The 16,597-nt window shown below is 49.0% G+C and overlaps 2 protein-coding genes and 1 long non-coding RNA gene across 3 annotated transcripts; 1 reads left to right on the top strand and 2 right to left on the bottom strand.

The window, feature by feature from the left end:
- Window positions 1-214: 214 nt before the first annotated feature.
- On the top strand, window positions 215-3,883 carry Thbd (thrombomodulin). The gene has a single exon (XM_005072559.4). It carries the CDS (start codon window positions 423-425, stop codon window positions 2,163-2,165), a length of 1,743 nt encoding a protein of 580 aa, XP_005072616.1. The 5' UTR covers window positions 215-422; the 3' UTR covers window positions 2,166-3,883.
- Window positions 3,884-6,576: 2,693 nt separating this feature from the next.
- On the bottom strand, window positions 6,577-7,514 carry LOC121140554. Its single transcript, XR_005877465.1, has 2 exons — window positions 7,097-7,514; window positions 6,577-6,975 (listed from the first exon to the last, which is right to left on the bottom strand). It is a non-coding gene; the product is annotated as an uncharacterized LOC121140554 (long non-coding RNA).
- Window positions 7,515-10,414: 2,900 nt separating this feature from the next.
- Window positions 10,415-12,535, bottom strand: Sstr4 (somatostatin receptor 4). The gene has a single exon (XM_005072560.3). The coding sequence runs from the start codon at window positions 12,196-12,198 to the stop codon at window positions 11,044-11,046; it is 1,155 nt and encodes a 384-aa protein (XP_005072617.1). The 5' UTR covers window positions 12,199-12,535; the 3' UTR covers window positions 10,415-11,043.
- Between the last annotated feature and the right edge of the window lie 4,062 nt (window positions 12,536-16,597).

The following is a 16,597-nucleotide window of genomic DNA, read 5'->3' as shown; positions in this document are numbered from 1 at the left end:
CGCCTTGCTGATATGGTTCTGTTCTTTGGTGGTGCCTTCGGGCCCCGCCCGAGAACCTCGGTGCGCCCTGGCCGAGTTTTACTCATCGCGCAGAGGTGATCCCAGGCTGGAGGGCGGGCACAAGGCGTCCGGAGAACCCAGTAACCCGAGAATGCAGCATCAGCCCTTCCCACCAAGCACTTCCTTCCTTTTCCCGAACGTCCAGAGAGGGAGGGCCGCGCATTTATAAACTGGAGTCGCAGCTAGTGACATGTCAGAGACTAACTCGCCGGTACTACGAGCCTGGGCTAGAAACGTCTAAGCTGTGATAGAGGCTAGCTGCTGTCGCCCTAGGCGTCCGAAACCCCCTGCCGGCGCTGGGTGCCTGCACTGTCTTAGGGCTAGCGTTTTCCTGGGAGCTTACACGTGAACCCCTGGGCAGCATGCTTGGGGTTCTTCTTCTCGGTGTGTTGGTTCCAGCTGGCCTGGGGATCACCGCACTAACCGAGTTGCAGTCAAGAGGCAGTCAGTGCCTGCATTACGAGTGCTTTGCGCTTTTCCAGGGCCCCAGGAACTTCCTCTCTGCCAGCCTTGGCTGCGAGAGCCTGAAAGGACATCTAATGACAGTGCGCTCCACAGTGGCTGCCGAAGTCATCTCCCTTTTGCTGAGCGACGACAGTAGTGTGAACTCACGCCCCTGGATTGGGTTACGGCTCCCGCAGGGCTGCCACGACCCAGAACATCTCGGGATCCTGGGCGGCTTCCAATGGGTTACTGGCGACAACTACACCAGCTACAGCAGGTGGGTGCGGCCCAAAGACCAAGCGACTCCACTCTGCGGCCCGCTATGCGTCAGGGTCTCAACCACAACAGTAGGAGCCCCGGGTGAGCAGGCCTGGGAGGAGCAGCAGTGCGAGACTGAAGCCGACAGCTTCCTCTGTGAGTTCCACTTTAGAGTGTCCTGCGGACCTTTGGTGGTGAATACCCAAGATCCCGAGGCTGCGCACTTCTCCAGCACCTACCACACGCCTTTCGGCGCCCGTGGTGCGGACTTTGAGAATCTGCCAGAAGGCAGCTTCGCTATTGTGGAGTCCCTCGGTTTGGAGCTAATGTGTGAGGCCCGGCCTGAAACTTGGGACGGACATTGGACTCGGCAAGCGACAGGAGCCTGGGACTGCAGAGTGGAAAACGGTGGCTGCGACTACTTGTGCAACCAGAGCATGGGCGAGCCCAGGTGCCTCTGCCCCAGCAACTCCGACCTGCTGGCTGATGGTCGCTCTTGCACAGATGTCGTTGTGCCGGAGGAGCCTGAGACATGCACTGACCTCTGCGAACATTTTTGCATCACCGACCCCGACATACCCGGCTCGTATGCCTGTATGTGCGCAACGGGCTACCGGTTGGCGGCTGACAAACACCAGTGTGAGGATGTGGATGATTGTAGGCAAGGGCCCAATCCATGCCCCCAGCGCTGTGTCAACACCAAGGGCGGCTTTGCATGTCTCTGCTATGATGGCTTTGAGTTGGTGGATGGAGAGTGCGTGGAGCGCCTGGATCCGTGCTTCGGAAATAACTGCGAATATCAGTGCCAGCCAGTGAACACCACCGAGTACATTTGCATCTGTGCTGAGGGCTTTAGACCCAAACCCGAGGAACCGCACAGGTGTGAATTGTTCTGCAATGAAAGCTCATGCCCAGCTGACTGTGACCCTTACGCTCCTGACTTTTGCTATTGTCCTGAGGGCTTCATCCTGGATGAAGGTCACATATGCGTGGACATTGACGAGTGCAGTCAAGGCGAATGCTCTGGCAGTGAGTGTCGCAATCTTCCCGGCTCCTATGAGTGCAACTGTGGGCCTGACACAGCCCTTGCTGGCCAGGTTAGCAAGGACTGTAACCCCAGTCCTGTTATTGAATACAACGAGGACCATGGCTCTGGGGAGCCCCCAGTCAGTCCAACGCCAGGCTCTCCCATAGGTCCGCCCTCAGCAAAGCCAGTGCATTCTGGCGTTCTCATTGGCACCTCCATTGCCAGCCTGTCCCTGGTGGTGGCGCTTTTGGTGCTTCTATGTCACCTGCGCAAGAAGCAGGGAGCACGAGCAGAGCTGGAGTACAAGTGCGCATCACCAGCCAAGGAGGTTGTTCTGCAGCAGGTGAGGACTGATCGGACGCTGCAGAAGTTCTGAGGGACTTTGCTCCAGAGACCCAGGTTGCCTTCGTCTTTCCTGGATCAGTACCTCTTCTTTCTATCTCTGGCCTCCCAGATGTGCTCTCTGGCAACTTAAAAGCCACTTGGCTGACACAATAACTGATGACTGGAGAGAACCCTGTCCCATCCTCATGATAAGCAGGGGTGAGGAGGACTTGAAGCAGGAGAGCCCAATTTCTTCCATGTCGATACTCTGGACAACTGGGCAGAGTTGACAAATACACAGTGAGGATCAGACTGCAGAGTGTCCCAGGCCCTCCCTCACATCAGGGTCCAGGATGTACAGGCGCTGCTGATCTTTAGCCTTTAGGCAAACCTTGACCACACAGGCTAGAGATGACCCAGATATTTATTTTTTTAAAGTATTTTGCATGTCTTCCCTTTGGTTTTTCCCAGCCTCCACATCTCCAATCCTCCTGCCTTTTCTCCCTTTGTTTCCTTCGTTCCTCCCCTCCTCCTCCCCCTCCCCCTTTCTCACTTTTCTCCTTCCCCAACTTTGTCTTACTTTGCTTTTATCCTCCTCTCCAGACAAGACTCTTACGTGAAACAGAAAAGAAACACTAAAAGCAAAAGTTGTCTTTTTCACTGGCTTTGGCAATTTAGTTGGAAAATTCAGGTTTCCAGGGCAAAACGATTTTAATGAAAGTTAAAATGCCACAGCTAAACACTAGTTGATAATGCTGGAATGTCACAGAAATTGAACTCAAGGAGGTTGGGGTTTTTGTTTTGTTTTGTTTTCATCTTTATTGTTGAAAAGGTGAGCCTGGGTATTTTTTTTATTGTTGCTGTTGTTTTGATTTAGAACGACAAAATGGTAATTATTTTTAAGCTTTTTATACAGGTTCCTATAGTGTTACTAATTCTTGACAGTGTTGAAAATGTTGAGATGAGCCTTAGTCCTAAGTCCTATGTTTTGATGTTGCAATAGGACATTGCCATCTTCAGATGAATTGGGCCACATTCATAACTATCCTGCGTTGTATGTGGCCCTTAGACTGGACATATTTGAGACTGACAGACGGAAGCATCTTCCAGCAAAGTTTTGAGTTGTATGCTTTGTGCCTAGCTGACTTTCAACTGCTCCTGCCACTAATAGTTCCAAACAAAAGCAGTGTGCTGCTTTGGGAGACATGGGAACTTGGGAATGGGCCTGGAGGGGGCCTGGTTAGGGTCTTGTCTTAATGAGGCTCTTGGACAATATCTACTTCAGAGGCATGTTCTAGCCCTGGCCGTTAGCCTGTTGACAAGAATTGGGACCTCCCTTGGGATCTGGCTAGAATTGCAAAATCCTAAGTGCACCACCCCACCCCCTTCACAAGAAGCTGCATTTTAACAAGTTTCCAACTTTCTGGAGGACATTAAATGTCAGTTAATAATAAGTAGCAGGCTATGTTAGGCCAATTATTATCAAGAAACTGAGGAATTTTTCACTGCTTAACTAAATGACTAGGTACACATCTCTAGATTTTGCCACACAGGGTCCAGAAGGGTTTCGGTTTAACTAAGCTAGGAATGAACTTATATGTCAGTGTAAGGAACAGATGTATCATATGTGTATCTTTTGTAAGGAAAGTTTTTTTTGCTGTTTGTAAGCTCAGCATATTTGTACATATTTATTTATTGGAGTTTAGCTAGAACACAGGCAAAGCCTTTGCTTATGATGTCACATGTGCAAAATAAACAGATTATAATGAACTATTGGGTGTCTCCTGTCCTTCCTTTTCTCTCCCCCACTTCCCTCATTTTTATGACATATTTTATGCACAAAAACAAAGCAAGCTCTAAGAGATGTATTAAAGGCTGGCCTGCACCCTATTATCTGCTCATGGCACAATCTCTGACTTTAAATATCCTCCAAAAGGAAGCTATTTTACATATAGGAGTTTATGTTATGTGTGTACATCCAGATATTTATTTTTTATTTGTGTAGCTGTAACACCTTTATACAGGATGCCTCATGTCGGTGTTTTCAGACACTTTAAGATCCGAGGCATCTTTAGCTTCCCAGCTGAGTGTTTTTCTGTGTGTGCTTCCTTCAATATTGCCTCTTCTGTTCTCTGAGATGTAAAACTCAAGATTATCCTGAGGGGGCTATCACTCAAATTATCGTATTGTTTCTGAGTGCCAACGTCATTTCTTTGGTATAAAACAATCTTCATCGATCTTAGTAACGGCAGGCATTACTGTCCACTTTTGGTGGAAAGGCATAGCTTTCTGAATTTTACATGTAGGAGTAGGAAAATTTCCATGAGGCAAACATGAGAAAAACCAGTTAAGTAAGACACTCAGATAATTTTCGACATCCATGTAGGGCAGAGATTCTTGGTGTCCACCTTGGCTGTTACCGTGGGAAGGCAGTGTGTGTGCTTGTGTGTGTGTGTGTGTGTGTGTGTGTGTGTGTGTGTTGGGGGTATGGCTGGGTGCATATGTATTCAACCCTGTAGGTACTTCTGGAGGTTCGAAGTCAACATTGAGATGTCTTCCTAAATTGCTTCTTGACCTTATTTTATTTATTTATTTTTACCTGAGACGGCCTGTTATTGAATCTGGATCTCACTGTCTTCAGGTAGATGAGTCTCTCAGGGTCTCTTAGTCCCTAGGACTGGGTTGCAGGACTGGGTTGTCAGGCTTTTATGTGGGTTTGGGGGGGATCTTAACTCAGGTCCTTGCACTTGTGCAACAAAGCACTTTACTGTGCCCCTACAGGTGGTGATTTCATCGTGAATCCCAGTGATCTGAGAATCGAGGTGAGCCCAAACAGGTACAAATAGAAGATGCCAGGAGTCCAGGGGAAGGGGAACACCGTTAGTGCTGCAGGCCATTCTCGGGTGTTTTATCAGGATCATGCTGAGATTGGAAATTGCTCAGAAAGAGATTAGAAGCTAGTAGACTCTAAGTCCCTAAAAAGAGAAAGCATGCAGTTTGTCCTGTAAGCAGCCAGCAGAGCTAATATGGAATGGGACTATCACATATACCTTGATTTGACCCCAGTCTGATATTTGGGTTTACGTTACCAAAGGCACCCTTTAATGTTTGAAAATGGGACTGAGAAGCGCTACCTCGATATGGTTGCATGAGGTATAAAAGATGAGGAAGCAGTGTATGGTCCATAGTACACGGCTGATAACTATGAGGCTGTGAGCCATTGGGATAATAGATACAAGAATAAAGGAAAGTTTACATTGGAATGGGGAACAGCATGGAGGCAGATGCATGGCAGTGCAAGAGTGGCCTCTGACATCACAGAGAGTCAAGAAACTTCAGATGACTGAAGGAGAAACTGGTTCTAGCCTAGTTCAGTCCAGGAGGTTCTGACCACCTGTGTGGGTGACATTGGGAGCAATAGTGGCTGTGATGTCCATAAGGCCAGGATCTCTAATGCTACTTGTGTTCTTGGGCTAACCAGTAGTGACACTGCAAATATCGGAAAAACTGAACTTACAAAGAACACAAAACACATCATGGTGGTTAGGCTCTGAGAGGGTGGAACCCAGCAGCATCTTCTGACCTTTGCCTGACTTTTATAGAATGACACAGCCCACACCCAGATCTGTTTTTTTTTTCTTTTCCAGAGTGAATGCTTGTCTCAGCACCACCTTTTTGCTTCAAGTGGGCTCTTCCTCCCTTTTCTCTTGGTCAGCAGGTTTAGACATAAGCAAACAGTTGATTTCTTCACTCATAAATAACTAAATATTGTTTTTAACATCATATTCTAACAGAATCCAACTCCTTTCCAGCCTGTTTGGAAAGTGTGATTACAAAACACAGAGAGCCACAATGTGTTCCCTCAAGTCAGGCCTGCTTGAAATGGGGGGCGGGGCAGAGAGCAAAAAGCTGCAGGGATGCAGGGAGAACACGGGGATTCAAAGCTGGCCTTGTAATAATTGTGCACTCAGACTACAGTCTGGGGTGTCCGTCTTTAAACCCCTGCCTGAAGGGCATCTGTCGTGATACAGGAAGTTACAGGCTGGTGGCGGAACCTTGCCACTTGTCCACACCTTCTTTGGAGGCCTCATCTCACTTGCATGGCCTTGGTGTCTGCCTCTGGGGCCTCAGTTGCAAAAGCACTTAGCTGGTGGAGCAGGGTGAGCTTGTTGGGGGGGGGGGGAGAAAGGGGGAAAGAGAGAGAGGAGCCGGAGAGGAGCTTTGCATTGTCCATCCTCATCCTTCTACCTTGTTTGGGTTTTAGTTACCTTGAGAACAAGCCCTCACCTTCCACAGACCCAGGCACTATCTATCTATCACTGTCCTAACAGTAGCCCTGTCTTCCCACTTTAAGACATGCGTTGATGTTATTAGAAGACCCAGGAACCCAGTGAGCACCCACTGGGGCTTTCAGGTTCTTGTGTCTCAGAATGAGAAACTTGACAGAGACACACAGACAGTGGTAGAAGCAGAACAAGTTTATTAAGGAAGACGGCACTTTCAGGGGAGGAAGTGAGCCATGGCTGGGAGAAAGGGCAGAGCTCAATGGTACCCATGTCCAGTCTCAGAGATTGGAAGGAACCTTTATAGAAGCCCTCCCCTCCCTTTTGTATATCCCAAGGCTCTGTTTGTTGCACTTCAGCTTTGGTGAGAAAGGGTTAATAGTCTTCCCTTCAGTCAATTAGCTTCTTTCGAATGCTAATTTGACCTTACTCTCTGCCCTACTCTCCTGTTGCAAGTTGAGATGGTGGTATGCAGGTAGACCCCCACAAACGCAAACACCAGGGATTCTTTGCAGATCTTTAACTGCCATCTGTGTTTTCACCTTACCTCTTCAAGGTGGTTCTGCCGAAATCCAACACCTACAGCAACAAAAGAAATTGCCATCTGATTGATGGGCTAGAGTGAGGCTCTGCTTTCCTGGCCTTTTTGAAAGCACAGGAAGCCAACTTAAATAAGAAGCTACAATGGAGTGACACGAACCTAGCACAGGCTGTCAGTCTTCCGGAGAGCAGTTAGCAGGCAGCGGGCAGGCTGCAGCATAGGCAGAGTCTAGAGGAATGCCCCCACTGTTCTTCCAGGAAGGGAGCCTGGGTTCCTGACCTGAAAGGAAGCCACATTCCTCCTCCAGTGTCCCAAAGGTTACAAGGTCCATAGGGAATTCTCAACTTATTCCAAGTCCCCATTTGTTCAAGAGACTTCTGAAGTACAGGATACTTCTCCCAGGTTTAGGGCTGAAGGACAGGCTGCAGCTGCCTGGGTCTCTGGGCTGAGTTCTCCCTGTGAATAGGAGGAACCCAGGGCTGGCATAACAGGGGCAGCATCCGAAGATTTAGGGAGAGCCTTATTATAATTTCTCATGCTTCTTGTTTTCCCTGTGGTCCACCTCTGTAGGTTACAGATCACAGAGAAAGCCATGAGGATGGAAACTGGCCCTCTTGATTGGGGTGTTAAGCTTCAGAACTATGACTGAACATCAGCAGTCATAGGACAGAACAGCTGGAAAGGGTGGATTTTACCTTATGCAAATGATGCTTTCATCAAAATAGAAGAAGAGAAATTACTGCCTGCACAAAGTGACTAAGGAAAGTCTAATTTGAATAACAACACACAGAGAAGCCTCCACACCACCCTAGTCCCTCCTCCTCAGTGTCCCAGGAATACCTGCTGTAAGAGCAGGGCTGACTCTATTGTATTAGCTCCTGGGAGCCAAATTCCTCCTTTGAATAGTGTGTGTGTGTGTGTGTGTGTGTGTGTGTGTGTGTGTGTGTGTGTGTGTGTTGCTGGGAATTGAAGCCAGGATCTTGCACATGCTAAGCAAACACTTTAACCATTGAGCTGCATCTCCAGTCATGACATGATTCTTATTTTATCTTAGAATTTAATTACACTTCCATTTATACGGCTATCTGATTAATGCCCATCTTTGCCAATTATTTCCAAGCTCCACACTATGCAGACTCACCATGTTGTCTGGAAGCTGGTTGTATCACTGAGAGACACCCTCAGCACACTGTCACTGAATACATCTCCCTGCACAGGGACCCACAGAGCTGAGTTTTGGGACGTGGTACTGAGTAACACAGTGGAGTTGCTTCAGCAAACACAGCCTCAGAATCCTGACATCTGTGCTCACAGAATTTTAAGAGCGGGCTGTCATGTTCTCAGGCTAAGAGGGTGAGAAATGGGGGTGATTCACCACTTACAATCTATCAGGCAAGGGTTCCAAGGTCCTGACTTGCTGGGATCCATGTCCAGATTCTGTGATAGCACAGACAAAACAGAAAGCTTGGAACGCAAACTCTCTTTTTGTACATCTATTAAGAGTGGGAATTCGAGGCCGGAGAGCTGAAAGTCCTGATCATGAGCTAGCTAAAGCTGATGCTTTCTGTTGTCATTGGTGACTCTCCAGCTTGAAGGTATTGGTTCCTCATTCGCCATTAATCCCCGCTAAAAGCTTGCATTAAAAAAATGAAATTAGTCTTTTTGCTGGCAAACAAGCATGTCTTAGGGCCTGTGTGGGTCAGTAGAAGGCTGAAAAGAGGAACTCCAGACTTCCTCAAATGAGGCAAAGGCCTACCACCTTTGTCCACTGCAACCATTGCTAAGGCCAAAAGTTCCCACGAGGTGATCCTAGCGGTGAAGTTCAAGCATGTTTATCAGGTGTCCACTCTGCCAGGCATCAGGGACAGAGAAAGTAACAATTTAATTCTAACGACTTGCAAGAAGTTGCTGTTATTTAGGTAAGACCCACAGATGTGGGACTGCCTGACTTGTTCTGGATGCCCAGAGTGACTCTGGGAAGTGATGACCAGTTAGGAATGATATGTGCTTGTGTGTAAACATGTGTGGAACCAAGGGGTCAGTGCTCTATTTAGGGATTTCCAATGCACAGCCATGGCCGGGGACACGGAAGAGGTCTGGCAATGTAGTTCTCTCAGAGGTAAGTGAGGCTCACCTGATCAGCAGGCCCTTATTATTTCCACACCCTCCTATATAACTCTCTGATGCACCTACCATCAACATGAATTGTTATTCATAGGCCATCTAGCTAGCTGCATTTGGAGAAGGTAAGAATCCTACAGTTATACATCTAGACACTTAACATAGGCCTTTATCTTTTCTATTGTTAGTGAAGAAGTTGAAATTTCTAGTCCAAAAAAAAAAAAAAAAAAAAAAAGAAAAGAAAAGAAAAAAAAAAACTTCAGCCTTTAGTCCTGTAAGTCACCACCATGTGGGGCTGGAGATGTAGCTCAGTCGGTGGAGTGCCTGCCTAGCCAGCATGAGTTCTATTCCTAACACTGTATATAAAATGGGCATGGTGTTGCACACTGTAATCTCAACACTCAGGAGGGAGAGGTAGGAGGATCAGAAGTTCAAGGTCATCCTTAGTTACTACAAAGTGAATTCATAGCTATCTGGTGTTACATGAGATCTCATCTCAAACGACAGCAACAACAACAAAACAACAAAAACACAGGAATAACAAAAGAGTTGCCACACTACAAGGACCTGTTGATTTTTCCAGACAAGAATTCTGAAGACCTGGCCTGAAGGTCCTGCTTGGGCTAGAAGACATTTTTGCCTGGAACCAGAATTCAGCTCTCTTGTCCATTTCCCACATACCAGGCACTGCTACTGTCACACAAGTCAGGACTCTGGGCAAGTAGCCCAGAAGAGGTCACCTCCTGCGTCTCCCAGGCTCTCAGAGATGCCCTTGTAACCCATGTGGTGGCAGGGCATTTCCTTAGGCCAGTCTGGATTCCCATTAGCCTCCCAGCAGTTCGAACTTAGGCTGACTGCCCTAGCACACACAGAGGTATGTTCTCCAGGATGATGGGATCCAGGTGCTTCTTTGAAAGCTCACCCTCCCCTGCCAGGCAGCCGTGGGAACTGCCCAGCTGACTGTCTCAGCCTTTCTCCTCCCCTCTTGACTCATCGTTCTAGCACCACCAGCACTTGGTCTTCTAATGTACACATCTGGGCTGCAATCAGCCACTCCTGGCTTCTGCGATCAGCATCTGTTTGGCTTCCCCCAACTCTAGTTTAGCAGAAGTAAAGCTCTCAGGCTGTCAGACTTTCTCAGGGGAAAGATCACTGGAGCTGTGGCTAACTAACCAGTCACACAGGGATGGCCTTTCATTGTGGTTAGCATCTGGTGTCAAAACACAGTCTGTTTCCCCTCCACCCTCGTTCTCTGGTCTTTTCCTGACACCCTCCCCGCATAGCATAACATGGGCTTTAATGAGGCTTCCTATTCCTTTAGCCAGGGAAAGAGGTGGAAAAAATTGCAGCAGATGATATTTTTATCCTTTCTACCTTTTAATTCCTGATCAGTTTTATGCTTTGCAGCAATCCCCACATCATATTTCTATAAATCTTTTGCATTCACAGGAAATTTGCTACTGGTCTCCCGACAACTGGGAGACACGTGTAGGATGACAGAGCAAGTGCACTCAGCTGTTACATAGACATCTCACTTAGCAAGGAGGGTCTCACACAGACAGAGAGGGAAAGCACTTGGAGATATCTTACATTCTCCTGTCTCACCATGTACTACCATAAGGTAAAGAGCCTGCAGGGGGAAGGGGCTCTGCCTACTTCACCCTCCCAGGGCTCTTCTAAGTGGTCACTGTCACAGTCACACAAGGGTACACACTCCTTTCTGACCTCCTCCTGTTTCCCACCCAATGAAAAACTGCCAGAGGTTCAGGAATGGCTGTTACTCTAACCCGATTCCCAGAGGAGTCCTACCCCCATGGAGTTGTCTTGAAGCCAGTCCTAGGAGAGGGGCTCCAGGAATCCCGAGACTCCTGGGGACAGCACAGAAAGGGGCTGACTTAGTGAAACAGGAGTTGTTCTAGAAGTTGCTGGGCCGAGAGGGTGGTGCGACCTCCTTGCAGGTGAGCTGAGGGAGTGTGAAATGGTTTTCAGAAAGTAGTAGTCTTGGTGAAAGGGACTTGCTTGCAGCCAGGTTCTGCTTGCATGGGCTCCTGCTGGCAGGGCAATGGAGGGCATATGCAGCCTGGGCCCCCTCTGCTTTTGAGAGCAGTGGCATAATAGTCCAGAGGCTCTTCTTCGGCACCTCCAGTTGTCTCCAGGAGACAGCAGCGCAGGCACAGAACCCGCTGGAAAGAGCGCCGGAAGTTGTCAGAGAGGAAGCCATAAAGAATGGGGTTGGCACAGCTGTTGGCATAGCTGAGGATGAGGGAGACATGGTTGACCGTGGCATCGAGGCTGGTGACAAACAGATTCAGAAGCTGCACCACATAGAAGGGCATCCAGCACAGCACAAAAACAGTCACCACCATCAGCACCAGCCTCGTGATCTTTTTTTCTGAGCGTCTCCGTTGTTGCCAGCCAGCCCGTAGGGCTACAGCACGCATCTTGCCCACAATAAGCAGGTAGCACAGACCGATGGCCAGAACTGGGAGTAGGAAACCCAACAAAAAAGTATAGATCACGAAGACCGCAGACCAGGCTGGGTGAGGCCAGTGCAGGTTGCAAGCCACGGCCTCGCCTCCGCGAGCTGGCCTGGTGTCAGCGAAGACTGCGATGGGCAGTGTGACCAGCAAGGATGCTAGCCACACTCCCAGGTTAATTAGCTTGGCCACGCTGGGCCGCCGGTAGGTGGCGGCGCGCAAAGGGTGCACTACAGCCACATAGCGGTCCACGCTGAGCACGGTGAGGCAGAAGACACTGGTGAACATGTTAAGGCCGTCCACGCTAAGCACTGCGCGGCACAGCACTGACCCGAAGGGCCAGTGGCGCAGGGCAGCCGCTGAGGCCACGAATGGCACGCTCAGCATGAAGAGTTCATCGGCGACCGCCAGGTTGAGCAAATAGATATTGGTGGCTGTCTTCATCTTGGCATAGCGTAGGATCACGAAGATGACCAGGGCGTTCCCCACTAGGCCCACCAGGCACACGAGTGCATATATACACTGGATGGTGACCATACCCGCTGTCCCCGTGCCGTCGGACCGCATTGCATCCTCCTCGTTGTCCGGAACGCTGCTGGCGTTGGTCCCGGGGGTCCAGGTGGTGTCCTCGCCCCCGGGGGGCAGTGTTGAGGGCACGTTCATGCTTTGGGGTGCTCACCCCAGGCGGTGGAACGCGGTGGAGCAGCTGAGTGCTCCGCCAAGGACCAAGCGGAGGGCTGGGGTCTCGCGCAGAAGCTCTGCACCACCGCTCCGCCTAAGAAGCGCGCGGGGCCCGCGAGCGCCCTCCAATCCCCGCGCTGCCGCGCGCCCCCCGGCCGCGGGAGCTCCATTCGCCCTGCGCACGCCCCTCCCTCCACGAGCGGTCCACAGGTGCAGTCTGCTCTGCCAGCAGAGCTCTGGGATCCTAGCAAGCTTTCTCTACTCGCACCACCCCTGCCATGCTGCCAGCTTCGCCTGCACTCTAAAAGAAACTCTACTTGAACCCTGGTCCTACCTGCCCCTAAATCATGCCTCATGCCTCCTTCACATCCCTTCAAATCCTCTTCTCTTGAAATCTTGGTTCTTCACGACCTGCTAGCTACCTGGAGTTCTCTGGGTACCATAGTATCCTGAGTCGCCCCAGATTACTCCAAGTGTGCAGAACTATCATCCTAGCACCTGACATCCCTCTCCGACCCTTCAGTTTTAAAAAAGTCCTGCATCCTTTAACTCAACTGAAGCTTCCTATGGACATCTTGGTGATTCCCAGGCCCATTAGAGGTGGAGGTGGGGCTCTGGGCTGTGTGTATCTTGGTTCTCTCTCTCTCTCCTACAATGCTGGTCTCCATCTTTAAAGTTGAATCTGCGTAGAATTAAAGTCCTCAGGTATTCGGAGAACTAAAGATAACCTTGGGCAGGTGAGAAGGCTCAGGAATGAAAGTGCTTGTGCCCAAGTCTGAAGACCAGAATTGCATCCCTGGAAGCTACAAGAAGAGACATTTGACCTTCACTTCCCACTGTGGCATGCATGCCTCTGCCTCACATAAATAAATAATACAAATTATTTACTTTTAGAAAAAGAAAGCAATCTCTGTCTCCCAGGTGCTTAGAGAGTAGGTAGAGTCCACTGATTACCCCACCCCCCACCCCTTGCACTCATTCATGGAGGTGTTTTGCCAAAATGTCCCTAGAGAGGATGGTGGCCAGGGAAGATGGCTTCCCAACCTGGGTTTCCACTGCCTCCAAACTCTAGAGCAACCTCACTGCTAGACTGTCAGCAGGCAGCCCTCAACTTCAACCCTAGTTAAACAGCTAATACAGGATCTCAGAGAAGAGCCGCCCCCCAACCCCCGAAAAGAGCATGATTCAGTTTGTATACTCTCCATGGATGGATCAGGATATAAAGTGATTCCTTGTCTGCCTGGGGAGGAGGGAGCTCGATGGTCCTGTGCTATGTGGCTGGGACAGTTGTTCAGGAGGAGTTGGAGCCAAATGCTTCAGGACCACTGGAGGTGGTCTTTGTGAGAGGGCTGGAGGCTGCTGCTGTGATCCATTTAGGCTTGGACTAAGGACACAGATGAGGTTAGTACTGGGCAACAGAAGAGTTGGCCTCCAACCTTTCTGGCTTTACGCAACCAAATGGTGGCTACACAGACCTTCACTCCAATGTTCTGCTTTGTCCTTTGGTCCTATTCCTATCACTGTCTGCATGTGGGACCTGCGGGACCTGGACCCCCAGAAAGGGAAAGAGTGGGGCAAATGTTTAGGGGAAGGAATGCTGTGCTCTCCCTATAACTGTTGGACCTCCCAAAATGTTGGGATTCCAACGTATCCAGGTGGACGCCCCACAGACTCAGACTCCAGACCAGAAGATGCAACAAGCAAGAGGATTTTATTCTACATTTGCACAAACGGGCTCCTGAGCCATGGGAGGCAGAGAAGCCCCGAGCAGCTATTACAAGCTCTTTTTAAAGGCAAAAACCATAAGATTATCAAGGGGTCACACACGGCGCTTTTCTGGGGAGATTTCAGGCTAGGAGGGTTCGGGGAAGCGGGGCCATCCGTCCTTCTGGAAAGAACCACAAAATGTTCTGCCTATTCTATCTCAAGGGCCATCTGGGTGCCTGTTGGGTGGAGCAGACTTTGCTACCTAAAACTGCTGCTTTAGGTTTAGATCAGGCAAGAGGCAGATCTTGCCTCCCTAGCTTGTATTTGAGTGTGTGTGTGGGGGGGGTCTTTCATAACTGTGGACTCTGGAGAGATTTTAAATGACCCTTCGGTGGATCGTTTCTGGCCCCAGGTCAAGGATGTTGGATGGCTGTCCCACCTTCCGGGACACCCCTCCTCTGCTGTCCTCTCACACACTGAACCTTCAACACCCTCTCTTCCTGGAAAAATCTTTCCTGTGGTCCTCCAGGGAACTCTTGGAATCTTTTCATTTCCCCCCCAAAGGTTCTCTCCTGGCACCTCCCCTTACACCTGTGTCTCAGGCTCTGAGCATGAATCAAGAGTGAGGTTCCAGGACTGGCAGGAGCTTCTTGACTTTTAAAAGTTATTCCGCTGAAGTGAAGTTCACTGGAAGCCAAGAGGCCCTGCCCACTGTGGCAGTGGCTTGCTCCTGGGAGCTGCTCCTGTCACTTGCTGATGAGTAAAACGTTTGGAAGCAGAAGTGCTTTCTTCTGCTCAGTTTTGCTGTCAGCGACTCGGCTGCTGTCCAGATCAAGAGCCTGGCTTACCCAGTGCCAAGTGCCCAGGATCTTCAAGTGCTTCCCAGGTGCTTCCTCCAACAGGTGGAGAAAGCGCCTTCTAGTGTCATAATGTCACTGAAACTGCAGTGATGTCCGGGAGGGCAGAATCATACAGTACCTCCCTAGGCCCAGTGCTCACACTAAGTGCCTTTCTTAGCCTCCTGCCACAGAATAAGCATTCCCTAACCCCAAATGTGACCTCTGAAATGCTCTAAAACCTCAAAGTTTTAAGCACTGATGTAATAGAAGTATGGAATTCCACATAAGGATACTGCTTGCACCTTCCAGAACCCACTGCTTCCCGCAGGTAGATCTGACTTTTTTTAACCTGACAATTTACGTGTACATATTCTTAAATTGACTTCTTTCCTCGTAGGGTGGGTGGTGGTTCAACTCTCATCAAGGAGGCAAGTGGGATGACCGATCTGTAGGGAAACTGCCAGGAAAAGTTTGGTGTTTGTCTCGTGAAACACAGTTGCTGTATCTGTCTGTGACTGTGACAACTCTGATGGCCAGTGTCCTGAGGATGGAGGACTAGAGAGGTGATAGTAATGAGCCGTGATAAACAGCTAACTTTGCTGCTGCCATTTTTTTTTTTTTTTTTTGTGGAAAATGGTGGCCATTCTCATTTCACTGGTTTCAGTTGTGCTTTTAGTTACATAAAGTCTAAAGCGTTCTGGCCTATTATTGACCTCTTAATGGTCTATTTTTTTTTCTATTCCAAGAACACCAGAATGCTTATCTTATCAAATTTTTAGGCAATATGATAAAGACGATGGAAGACACTTCTGCCACACTTGTGATCCACCCTGTTTAGAAGAGTTGAGTTACATAGCACACACAAAATGCTCAGGACAGAATTCAGAACCTACATCGTCTCAAACACGATCGCTACCAGGCTGTGGATTCAGAGGGAAGTTGTGCTTTGAGATCTTCACAGGCAACGTGTGTGTGTGTGTGTGTGTGTGTGTGTGTGTGTGTGTTACCATCATCCTCCCACAACCCCAGGAAGAAAATTACAGGGATGTGTGAAGAATGATTTCAGCATTATGTGAGTTTTGAAGTTCCGATTCTCGCACAATCAGATGATGTCAGAGGCAGTACATGGAGAACTCTGCCTTTCCAGTGTTCAGGATGCAACGATCATGTTTAAAAATAGATTTAGTCAAGCTCCTGTAGTTTTGCCTGGGAACTGGAGGAGCTTAGAAATGGGGGTTTTACTTTGTAGTACCCAACCATTCTCTCTGCCCTATTTAGCAGTTCAGTCACTAGTATATTTCCTACCTCTTCCAGTAACTGTGACAGGTTAACTGCTTGCCCTCCTAGGAAGCTAACTGCTTAGGTCACCACAATTCCACAGTATCTGGGAGAAGCTGGAGGAGAACAATGGCTATATTACTCAGGGCAGAGCTGACCTCCTGGGCATCTCCCTGCTTCCTTCTCCCCCGACCCCTACAGCTCACAAAGAGCTCTGGAGGACAGCTATCCATCAACACTGAGTAATTCCTAAATCTGAGAAATCTTTATCTTCTAAGGGGCAGATAGCAAGCCTGCCCTACCTTTGCCCTAGACAATGGATGTTATCTTAATTATCCTTTTCAAGAGGCAAATTATCCTTTTGACTCCAGGGATCTTATCTCTGCTCTGAGAGTCCTTGTGTGCAGATATCTCTCGAAAGAGAGTTCAGTGCAAAGGTTGCTGGTGGTTCAACTCCCGGAGGAGCTTTGACTTCAGATCATTGTCCCTCAAGGTATCCTGGGGTGGAGGAAAATTCCACTTCTACTATAAAATAGCAGGGGATTCTGTACATCATA

The sequence above is a fragment of the Mesocricetus auratus genome, unplaced genomic scaffold (assembly GCF_017639785.1).
Source record: "Mesocricetus auratus isolate SY011 unplaced genomic scaffold, BCM_Maur_2.0 Super-Scaffold_100004, whole genome shotgun sequence".
Lineage (NCBI taxonomy): Eukaryota > Metazoa > Chordata > Mammalia > Rodentia > Cricetidae > Mesocricetus > Mesocricetus auratus.
Note: the sequence above shows the minus strand (reverse complement) of the source record. Positions and strands in the feature narration are given on the sequence as shown.